The sequence below is a fragment of the Misgurnus anguillicaudatus genome, chromosome 16 (assembly GCF_027580225.2).
Source record: "Misgurnus anguillicaudatus chromosome 16, ASM2758022v2, whole genome shotgun sequence".
In the NCBI taxonomy this organism is placed as follows: Eukaryota; Metazoa; Chordata; class Actinopteri; order Cypriniformes; family Cobitidae; genus Misgurnus; species Misgurnus anguillicaudatus.
Window position 1 is genome coordinate 25,326,950 of NC_073352.2, and position 10,586 is coordinate 25,337,535.

The 10,586-nt window shown below is 37.8% G+C and overlaps 3 protein-coding genes across 4 annotated transcripts; 1 reads left to right on the plus strand and 2 right to left on the minus strand.

The window, feature by feature from the left end:
* Positions 1-3,304: 3,304 nt before the first annotated feature.
* On the minus strand, positions 3,305-5,850 carry LOC129422074 (uncharacterized). The gene is made up of 5 exons (XM_055177769.2): positions 5,469-5,850; positions 5,122-5,313; positions 4,302-4,384; positions 4,145-4,192; positions 3,305-3,749 (listed from the first exon to the last, which is right to left on the minus strand). Exons 1-4 carry the CDS (start codon positions 5,629-5,631, stop codon positions 4,154-4,156), a joined length of 477 nt encoding a protein of 158 aa, XP_055033744.1. The 5' UTR covers positions 5,632-5,850; the 3' UTR covers positions 3,305-3,749; positions 4,145-4,153.
* A 209-nt stretch (positions 5,851-6,059) lies between these two features.
* Positions 6,060-6,352, plus strand: tomm5 (translocase of outer mitochondrial membrane 5 homolog (yeast)). The gene has a single exon (XM_055177770.2). It carries the CDS (start codon positions 6,164-6,166, stop codon positions 6,335-6,337), a length of 174 nt encoding a protein of 57 aa, XP_055033745.2. The 5' UTR covers positions 6,060-6,163; the 3' UTR covers positions 6,338-6,352.
* A 453-nt stretch (positions 6,353-6,805) lies between these two features.
* Positions 6,806-10,578, minus strand: grhpra (glyoxylate reductase/hydroxypyruvate reductase a). 2 transcript variants are annotated; one of them, XM_055177767.2, is made up of 9 exons: positions 10,369-10,578; positions 9,771-9,901; positions 9,517-9,589; positions 9,188-9,304; positions 8,885-8,973; positions 8,447-8,548; positions 8,154-8,289; positions 7,850-7,980; positions 6,806-7,508 (listed from the first exon to the last, which is right to left on the minus strand). In XM_055177767.2, exons 1-9 carry the CDS (start codon positions 10,452-10,454, stop codon positions 7,387-7,389), a joined length of 987 nt encoding a protein of 328 aa, XP_055033742.2. In that variant the 5' UTR covers positions 10,455-10,578; the 3' UTR covers positions 6,806-7,386. The 2 variants fall into 2 exon arrangements, with proteins under 2 accessions (XP_055033742.2, XP_055033743.2); XM_055177768.2 differs by lacking the exon at positions 10,369-10,578 and adding an exon at positions 10,137-10,162.
* Positions 10,579-10,586: the final 8 nt, after the last annotated feature.

The window sequence follows — 10,586 nt, forward strand, 5'->3', positions numbered from 1 at the left end:
CCTGCACAGTGGTAAGAAGGCATGATGGATCCATGTTCTCATTCTGTTTACGACAAATTCTGACTTTACCATCTGAATGTCTCAACAGAAATCGAGACTCAACAGACCAGGCAACATTTTTCCAATCTTCAACTGTCCAATTTTGGTGAGCTTGTGCAAGTTGTAGCCTCTTTTTCCTATTTGTAGTGGCGATGAGTGGTACCCGGTGGGGTCTTCTGCTGTTGTCGCCCATCCGTCTCAAGTCTTCTGCGTGTTGTAGCTTCACAAATGCTTTGCTGCATACCTCGGTTGTAACGAGTGGTTATTTCAGTCAAAGTTGCTCTTCTATCAGCTTGAATCAGTCGGCCCATTCTCCTCTGACCTCTAGCATCAACAAGGCATTTTTGTCCACAGGACTGCCGCATACTGAATGTTTTTCCCTTTTCACACCATTCTTTGTAAACCCTAGAAATGGTTGTGCATGAAAATCCCAGTAATTGAGCAGATTGTGAAATACTCAGACCAGCCCGTCTGGCACCAACAACCATGCCACGCTCAAAATTGCTTAAATCACCTTTCTTTCCCATTCTGACATTCAGTTTGGAGTTCAGGAGATTGCCTTGACCAGGACCACACCCCTAAATGCATTGACGAAACTGCCATGTGATTGGTTGATTGGATAATTGCATTAATGAGAAATTGAACAGGTGTTCCTAATAATCCTTTAGGTGAGTGTAAACCACTGATATGTACATTGCATATTTGTGACCCAGCTAAAGTCATTTTTGTGATATATTGTTTTCTACATCATCTTACATAACATTCTGTGAAAATATAACCTTGATATCCTTAATATTGACCCAGTAGGTCTTTATTTAAAAAAAAATTGTTTATAAATACAAGTTGTGAACATACTGTACTGCATATCGCTGGATCAAAGGGTTTGTGATAATAAGTAAGAGCATTTCTAGAGCATTTTAGTACATAATCCCTTCCTTTTTATCACTGAAATCAAGTAAAAATTAAATTTGTTAGTAGTCCCTTGTGTGTAACAAAACAAAATGCAATCCTGCAGTCTGCGAACCCATAAACGGCAATCTTAGGGAATCTTGCCATAAAAATACAAGCCATTACCATAATATATGCTATTATTACAAAAGCAATATCCTCTTAAAAAATTAGCTGGTTCCTGTTAAATAGGCAAAGTGGCATTCGTGATGATTTACATCTCCCAGAAATGTCTTTGTAAGTCTATGGTAAGTTAAAGTGCATCTGAGATGTTCGGGGACCATGCAGAGGCTTTAGAAATCCAGAAGTCTCATTCCAACACACTGACTCTCGCTTTCTCTCAGGCAGTGATAAAGAGCTCATTTTCTCATCGCCACACCAGTACTCAGTATCTGTCAGGCTCAACCAGGCATCTGTTAATCGGATTCGCAGTTAGAAAGGAAGAAACTTTAGGTTAGTCTACTGCCAGCAAAACGATGTACGGTGTCTGAACCCAGCAAGCAATTTTGAGTTTAAAAACACCTGTCAGTGAAAATTGTACATCTAACCATAGCCAAAAAATAAGTTATTAAATCAAATAAAGCCAAACACCCTTATCACTGTTGACTTTGCTTACATGATGCAACATCTCAAGTTATTTTGGCAAAAAGGCTAGAAGTGGGTTACTCATAGCCAGGCTATTTTGGGTCTATAATTAACCTAGAAGGTGAAATGACAGCTGTTGCTTGCTGGGAAGGACGACGGCTCCAGTAGCCTATGAAGAAGCTAAATACTCCATCTTCATGTGGTGATACACAGGTGTTAGTCTTTAATAAAGCATGCTCAATGCATTCAACTGCACCGGAGAGGCAGCACTGATGGCACCAAAAATACACGTTTAGTGGAGATAATTCTACTATTCAGACAACGCCATGTGTGCTGACTGTGTGTGTGTCTCAAGATTTTCTATTTGGGGATACAATATAAAATAAATAAGACTGCTGTTTGTTGTCTTTTATCATTATGGAACAGACCAGCTGTGTGTCATACTGAAGATTTAATATCCACATTTAAAATCACATGTTTAGGTAAACTGTGCTGTCATAGGGTCATGGGAGATAACTTGTGTTGCGCTGCAGTCTGGTGTTCAAAGAGGTGAACTACACATTTTTACATTTCCAGAAGAAAATGTGACTGCTGCTTGCTTATGCAAAACATGCTTTGGGTGTTGTGTATGGGTGCCAGGGCATTCCCATCTTGCTTGGATATTATGAATATAGGGCGGTTTCCCGGACAGGGATTAGACTAGTCCTAGACTAAAATAAACTTAAGAGCTGTCCAAACTGAAAACTGCTTACACTGACATATCTTAAAATACATCAGTGCCCTTTGTTTTGCCTCAAAATTACACAAGTAATGGTTTTAGTAAGGCATGTTTGTTAAAACTAGCTATATTTCCTAATTAAACTAAGGCCTAGTCCTGGCTTAAGCTAATCCCTGTCCAGGAAACCACCCCTTAATGTTTAAAAATAAAAAAATAAAAATGCTTCCCTTCCAAACCCCTAAAAGACTGCAGTACAGTACAGGGGAAAATAATCTTAATCTAAGGATAAATAGGAATAATTTATATTTGCCATCAAATACATTGCTTTGAAAAGACTTAAAAGTTGCACATTTTAGATTGACTTAATTTGCATACACTCAAAAAAAGCTTGGTTGATTTAACCCATAGTTGGGTCAAATATGAAACAACCCAGCATTTGGGTTAAAATTAACCCAACTGTTGGGTTAGTCCATATTTAACCCAACACTTTTTAGAGTGTAAAGTCATTTTAATCAATATAGTGATCAGTTTTATGTACAACTGAAACGAAAATAAATGTTCCTTTTTTACTTCCTAGTGAGTACTGGGTAAAAGTACAAGTATCAGGTCTCTTGGCACCAAATTGCTTTTCTCTCTCACTTTGCTACCAGCTGTGTTTATAACTCCTTTGTGACTCATAATAACTGAAATATTCACCATCAGCCGGCTGCTTTAAACACAAGGTATAGTTAGTTTCAAAATTGCCACCATTAAAGGCAGTCTTAAAAGAACGTTTTAAACAGCAATGTCCATCTGACATAAAGTACATATATACCGTATAATTTTCCATACCATTGTAAATGGGCCTATGCGTTTGTAAAAGAAAAAGGCTTATGTGGGTAAAGCTGCCCACTGAGACTAATACAGAAGGGGGAATGTGACTGTGAATGGCTTCTAAAACTGTCTCGAGCTGAAGTTTGTACTTCGGCTACCTTTACAAAGTGTAAACAATATTGAGGGAAACAAAAACATATATAAATGGATTCCACCTTCGTTTATTGTAAAAAATATTAAAACATCTGTAGCAAAACTGATACAAACATACCGTTGAAGCACAAATATAAAGTACAGTAGAAATATAAAACAACAAAATGAGCAACAGGCAATGAATGTTACAAGCATCGCATAACAAGCATCTCATCGTCAGTATTTAGAATTTATTATCTTATGTTTAATTTTTATTTATAGCATAGATGTCAGCATTACAGCAGTGTGGATTAGCCAACAAAAGGACCACACTTTTGGAAAATACTAATATTGCTCAGCATTAAGTCATTACACTTTGTTAATCAAACATAACATGGATGATATGATATCTATCATTGTTGAGTCAACATGGAAGCTTATTAACACAAGAAAATGTTATACTGTATAATATTGTGTATAATGAAGGATGTCAAAGGTGCATGTGCGTCTTCCTCTGTTAAGATGATGAAAAATAAAACTATTACAATATGTATAATAAACACTGAATCGTTATAATAAACCTTGTAATAATTATTAGCACAAAACATGTCGTAACCCAGTCTTTTAGACTTAAAGGCGGGGTGCACGATTTTTGAGAAACGCTTTGGAAAAGGGAGTCGGGCCGAGTATCAAACACACTTTTTAGTAGTAAGGGGCAGGTTTACTAACTGATATCGTTGCCTGGGTTGCGTATGTGCGGGGCGGGTCTATCAAAAGAAAGTCCAGATTTTACTGGGGTAGTGGCGTGTTTGTTTAGGTGATTTCAAATATCAACATTGGCTTTCAGAGATCGTGCCCCCCACCTTTAACTTGATTGTTTTGTGCTTTGTGTTGGCCAACTCTGCTTAACCAGAATCCTCAGAGACAATCAAGACTGCTGATAACTTCCTGAAAAACCTGTGCACAGAAAATAATACAGCTTTATAAAAATAAAAAAACATGAAAACTGCATTATCTGAATTAAGAAATACATTTTCATAATATTTAACAAAAAAACGTTACTTACTTGTAAGTTTGTGAACAAGTAAGAAAGTGCGATGAAAAGCTTCCTATCTTGTTCGCTATACCGCCAGCAATGGATCGCTTGCCCTACATCATCAAACAGAGACAGGGATGTGTTTAAAACTGAGAATGTACTGTTAGATTAACTTGTGTAAATGAATGAATCTGTGCAAGCACTAGTAGTTAATAATTAATTCTCAGGTACAAGAAAAAACAAGCAATGCAGATAAATTGCTTAAAGGAAAATACCACTATGTCCTTGGCTCAACTTAGACGAATTAATACATACCTATATTTTTCAATGCGCGCACTTAATCTTTGCACAGCGCGTCGTGAATGTATTAGCATTTAGCCTAGCACCATTAATTCCTTAGGATCCAAGCATGGATGAATTTAGAATCCACTTCCATGTTTTCCCTATTAAAACACTGTTACATGAATAGTTACACAAGTATGGTGGCACAAAATAATACATGCCGATTTTTTAAGCAGATAAAAAATGAGAACTATATTGTATGGTGGAAGAGTACGCAGCACTTCGACCTCGGGCGCAGTAATATTGATGGAAGTTTGAGTGAGAGGAGGAGTAGTCAGGAGTGGTGATGTTACTGGATCCAAACTATGATGTTTGGATCCTAAGGAATGAATGGGGCTAAGCCAAATGCCAACACATTCCTGACGCGCTGTACAATAATCAAGTCCATGCACTGAAAAAGAGAGGCATGCACCAATCAGTCCAAGTTAAGGCAAGAACACAGTAAAATATTGAAAAACTGTGGTGTTTTCCTTTAATATTGACATGAACTGTTTAAAATGATGTCTACCTTGGACCTTCTGCTGAAATCCACCTGCTGCATTGCCTATGCAGTAGCCTCCCTGCTCAAAGCTGATCTGATCATATTTTTCAATGTTGGCTAACAAAGTACCATTTACAGGCAGGTACAACGTGCTGCCATTGGGCTGCCAGCTCTCAGAAGAGTACACACCTCTTTGGCCATCAATCAGGACAAAGCCACCTAGAATTTGGATTTAGGAGAGATTCGTACATGCTGAAAGTTGCTTTTATATGTTTTACAGTTACACATATAATATATTTAGTACTCTTTTACTGACATAACTGGTTTGGTATTGTTAAATTATATATTTTTGTTAAAGACAAAGCAATACTTACGTTTTCTCAAACTCTCTTTGGAGGGATAAAGCTTAGGGCAATCTTCTTCTTTTCCATTTACAATACTCATCTCGTGTCGCTTACGTTTACTGGGTAACGTTAAAGAGATAGGCGACGTCTCAAATCCATAAAAGTTACTGCACAGCAATCCATTGGGGTCCATGATTTTATTAATATGCAACTAGTCTGTGTATTCTAGAAACGACCCAGTACCACGGAATGCTACAGAAACATTTTCTTTGGTATTTATATAAAATTCAATGTAAAACGACCAAAAATAATTAGATCTGCATGTGCATTTTATTACAGAGATGCGCTGCGTTACACACATAGACCCGCACAAAAACTCAAAACAGTAAACCGTGAGAACGAGTGTTTAATTTAATTTTGCCTGTGTGTAAATATAACCTATTTCATGCTTTTCACATACATGTAGATTAATGGTCACCTATCGTAACTAAAATGTTCCAAGTAATACAAAAGATATATTTAAAATAAAATGAATAGTTTGTGATCATGTATAAATGCTTAAAATACTCGATTTGCAATCAGGCAGACAAACGCAAGCCAATATTGGTGGTCCTAGAGCCGATGCTCTATGACGTACTTCCCTTTTCACGTGCCCCTTGTGTTAAATGTGCTTTGCACTGCAGCGATCATTTGTATCACATATAATCTGAATTTTAAACGACAGTATGTTTAAAATCGAGGGACTTGGTCCAAAGATGGACCCTGAGGAGATGAAGAAGAAAATGCGAGAGGATGTTATCACGTCTGTTCGCAATTTTTTGATATACGTTGCGCTCCTTCGAGTCAGTAAGTATCCTGCGTGCATTATGAAGACGTATATTGTGAGATTGCTTGTATGATCGTAATTTAACGTAAAGGCTGCCAGTATCTGTTTCTGGAAGTCTTTAAATATCCCCATTCACAGTGTACAATATTTACCTTTGCACCATCCCATAAAGAATTTGATCTCATTCACAGAGGTCACCTTTGATGTACATTAACACACAGTGACTAGTCAACAATCGTATGGCATATTCCACTACAGTACAATTTGACTTCCCATTACTTAACATAACCAGAGACAGTCATAAATGTATTCAGTTCAGAACCATAAAATAATTTGGTGACTTTGTGTTTCACACCCTATGTTTTGAAGAAGCTGGACAGCATATGAAACATCAATATGGACAGAAACATTCCCTGTACAAATGAACATACAGTACATAGACGCTGCTGCAAAGAGACACTTGCCACACAACACCGGATGAAATCTGAAGAGATCCTGTCAGCCATGCTTTTATTTATTTTTTACTTTATGCAGCTGAATGTACTTAATTTTCTCTATCATTAAAGTATACGAGAAAGGAGTTGTTAACAAGAATGTTTTGTATTTTTAATTTTGTCTAAGCAATAAATCCCATCAGTTTAGCCAGTTAAGTGCTGTAATCCTCAATGGCAATTGCATGTTTATACAAACTTTAAATTCACTTGCGCACAGAGATCTAACAACTAAAACACTTCCCTTTACCTCATTGTAAGTTTAGTAATCACATTTAAATACTTTTCTAAATACCGTATTGAGAGTTGAAGTTAATACAGATGCATTTTATATCAAGTTAATTTAATGACATTCACATTGTATCCAAGTTACATGTTTGGAAAATGTGGCTGAACTACATCCAAGAGATGCCAAAATACCATCCTTAAATAAATCTGTTGTTACACAAAAATATTTTGCCATTTCTGTGTATTAACAGAAACAACTTGGAGTGTACGATGCAGCATTTGTTACAGCGAAAGATCATGTTTTGCTGGAGGTTATTATTAAGTGAAAATCCCTTCAAAAGTTAGCTTCTACAGTACTGCAATTTGTCTTCAACTATCTGACATTGTAACTTAATTCAGGATGCTACAACTTCAGCTCACTAGGCATTTCGGAGCCTGTCAGGCCTGCAAGCAAATTATTTGCAGACAGTTCAGCCATGACACCACGTGTGGAGTAGGTGGCACTGCCGATATGAGGGAGAACCACTGAAAGACAAAAAATACAGACAATGGATCTTTAGGTGTTTGGGCTGTTACGTCATTAAGACAATATTATACTAGGTAGATTTTAAAGGCGGAGTGCACAACTTTTGAAAAACACTTTGGAAAAGGGAGTCGGGCCGACTACCTTGTAGCCAACCAGCAGTAAGGGTCTACTAACCGACATCCTTGCCTGCGTTGCGTATGTGTGCGGCGGGTCTATCAAAAGAAGGTCCAGATTCTATTGGGGTAGAGGTGTGTTTGTTTGGGTGCTTTCAAATGTCAACATTGGCTTTCAAAAATTGTGCACTCCGCCTTTAACAACTGATGAGATTTAATGTACATACCACAGTTTTTAAGGGTCAGCAGCGGGTGGTCAGTGGGTAGGGGTTCAGGGCTTGTGACATCAAGTCCTGCTGCTGCGATCTGTCCACTACTGAGGGCCTTAAATAAGTCCTCTTGATTCACAACAGCCCCTCTAAAGGGTAGAATATAGAAAAATTAAGCAATCAAAACCACAGTATTTCCTGCAGAATAAAAAGGAAATGGGAATAAGACCCCAACAAATACTGTTTAGCTGAATTAAGAATAGCAATTATGATTAAAATTCAAGCACAATGCTTTTCTTGACTCTTGAACAGTGTGATATACCTGCTGGTGTTGATAAAGACTGCGGTTTTCTTCATCTTGCTGAAGAAAGTTTGGTCACAAAGTCCCTGAGTTTTAGGAGTCAAAGAGCAGGACACAATCACAAAATCACTCTCACTCAACAGCGAGTCCAATGGCACTGAGAGAAAAGAGGAAGGGAGAGATCAGAGAAATGGTCCTGATGCAAGCTTTACATCTTTCAAATGCAACCCTTGAAAAACCTTCAAACACTTTTTGAATTTTAGTACAATGAAATGTAAAAAAAGATGTATAAACTATTTTCTTTCAGGTCTTACCGTATTCCCCATCAACCTCTTGGGCCTGGGGTTTAGGTTGTCTGCCTGTGTACAGCAATCTCTTCACTCCAAAGGGTTTCAATCGTCTTGCAATCGCCAGACCTACAAATTATAAACACATCTATCACACTGAACTGTCAGTGGCCTTTCAGTGAAAACAGAACCTTGAATTTATTGGAACTTACATTTAATGTCAACAGCAAAAATTAAGTGAGGTTTGCATTATCTTAAGAACTGCTCATTGGCTTAATGGCGTGTTTGCATAATACACGTAAATGACTTTGTTAACAAGTAAAACAACAGATGGTGCGACAGAAGTAACAGATGATGCATAGGTGGTTATTTATGGTATAGAGAGATAAAATAAATGGCAAAAATCAAATAGTTGAGTTTATTCCTGAAGACACTTAAACTTTTAAAACATTAGCATTATTGTACCTATACGTCCCAATCCAATCACCCCGACAGTGCTGTCAGACAGCCCATAGCCACACAACCACAGAGGCTTCCATGTGCTCCATCCGCCACTATTAAGACAGAATGACAAACGATATAGTAACACGGATGAGAAAACCCTACTTCTAAGGAAATAGTTCAAATACTAAATTATTTACACAAAACATTTGAGTAGCTTTGTTTGAAATTGTAAAACTGGATTAAAGAGCAAAAGGCCTCTGGATCTGTTTAAAACCGAGCAGTGATGTATGGCAGAAGATGCGGTAGAAAAGGTCCAGGATTTACTTTTTGACTTCCTCTACACCTTCTGGAAGACGTCGAGCTGTAGCCAAGAGCAAAGCTACGGTCAGCTCAGCAGTAGCATCTGTCAAAACGTCAGGAGTGTAACCTACTCGTATTCCTCTAGGACAAAGAAAGATGGACAACATCATTGCTTTGTGTATGAACGTCCATACTGTGATCAATCATAATGGATCTCAACATTTTCCTACTAAATGATTAAGACATCACTGCCAAGAAGCAATATAGGCTGATCTAAGGTTTTATTAGCATCGACTTTTCAACACCTATTATTTAAGCGAACCAGAAAAGCAAATAAAGGCGTATGAAATCACCTTTTCTTTATTTCGTCTATGGCAAGGTGGTCAAATCCCACAGAGAGAGTGCTGATCACTTTCAAGTTGGGTCCTGGGCAACACAATATTGACGGCACATAAATCAATCACGTGGACTTTAACCTGCACTTCAGGTATACAGGAAATTTAGAGCTGCATAACATTTTATATTTCATAGTATTATACAGCACTGTTTTATGTTTTGGGGCTATTCATAGACAAATAGGTTTGACATAACCAAAGTATTGTTTTACCAGCCGCATCCAGGACCTCGGTATCGATTTTGTCTGAAAGTAAACAGAGAAGCCCATGAGCACCTGCCACACCTTTCAGCAGCTCTGCCCGGGGCACAGGTTCATCAGAGTCCCACAATGACAAATTACACCTGCAAACAAAACAACAGAGAAAACCACTGTTCGTATAGATAACAATGTTTGCTTTTGTAGTTTGCAATCATTTAAAGGGCTACATTTAATACAATTTAAAACAACTGTACAGTGGAAAAAACACTCTTCCAATCATACAATAAAATCTTTTTTGCTATTATGTCTCTATTTTGGCCAGAAATAAGGCTTATTACAGTACATAACATGTGATTGTTTCATTTTATGACTACACACTTATGTTTCATAATACTGAGTAGCTTCATAGAAGTGTCACAACTGGCGTAACTTTAATAGCAGGAATGAATGAGTGAAAAAATAAAATCACTGTGCCTGACACCAAAGGCCCGCGAGTTTCACGTGCTGTCAGCTGTCCCCACAAACTCAAGCCACCACCATGTACCGTACATAAAGTTAATCCATGCATAATTGCGTGCTGTTTCATACAAAACAGTGGTAAGTTTCGTACATGCCGCCGGCTTTTTGAAGTATTTTCATGCCCTCTTGTGGAATGCGTCTGGTGGCGAATACTTTCATCATCTGCTGCGCGCTCATTTTAAAAGATTAATAGGTTGAACGGATGAATAAAGCTCATATAATCTACTTCGTAACCGATGACATCAAAAGTACTGGCTATCTCCAGAGGCACAAATGCGGGAAGCACAACAAAGTGACAGTTTGCAGAAC

Bases quoted from the DNA above. Each gene is read 5' to 3' on its own strand.
- LOC129422074 (XM_055177769.2), bottom strand. From the start codon at position 5,631: ATGGACCCCAATGGATTGCTGTGCAGTAACTTTTATGGATTTGAGACG. The intron at 4,385-5,121 runs GTAGACATCATT...TTGATGATGTAG, and splicing joins ATTTCAGCAGAAGGTCCAAG to GGCAAGCGATCCATTGCTGG. The intron at 4,193-4,301 runs GTAAGTAACGTT...TTCTGTGCACAG, and splicing joins ACTTGTTCACAAACTTACAA to GTTTTTCAGGAAGTTATCAG.
- tomm5 (XM_055177770.2), top strand. From the start codon at position 6,164: ATGTTTAAAATCGAGGGACTTGGTCCAAAGATGGACCCTGAGGAGATG.
- grhpra (XM_055177767.2), bottom strand. From the start codon at position 10,454: ATGAGCGCGCAGCAGATGATGAAAGTATTCGCCACCAGACGCATTCCA. The intron at 8,549-8,884 runs GTACAATAATGC...TATAATTTGTAG, and splicing joins GATTGGATTGGGACGTATAG to GTCTGGCGATTGCAAGACGA. The intron at 8,290-8,446 runs GTAAGACCTGAA...CTTTTCTCTCAG, and splicing joins AGAGGTTGATGGGGAATACG to TGCCATTGGACTCGCTGTTG.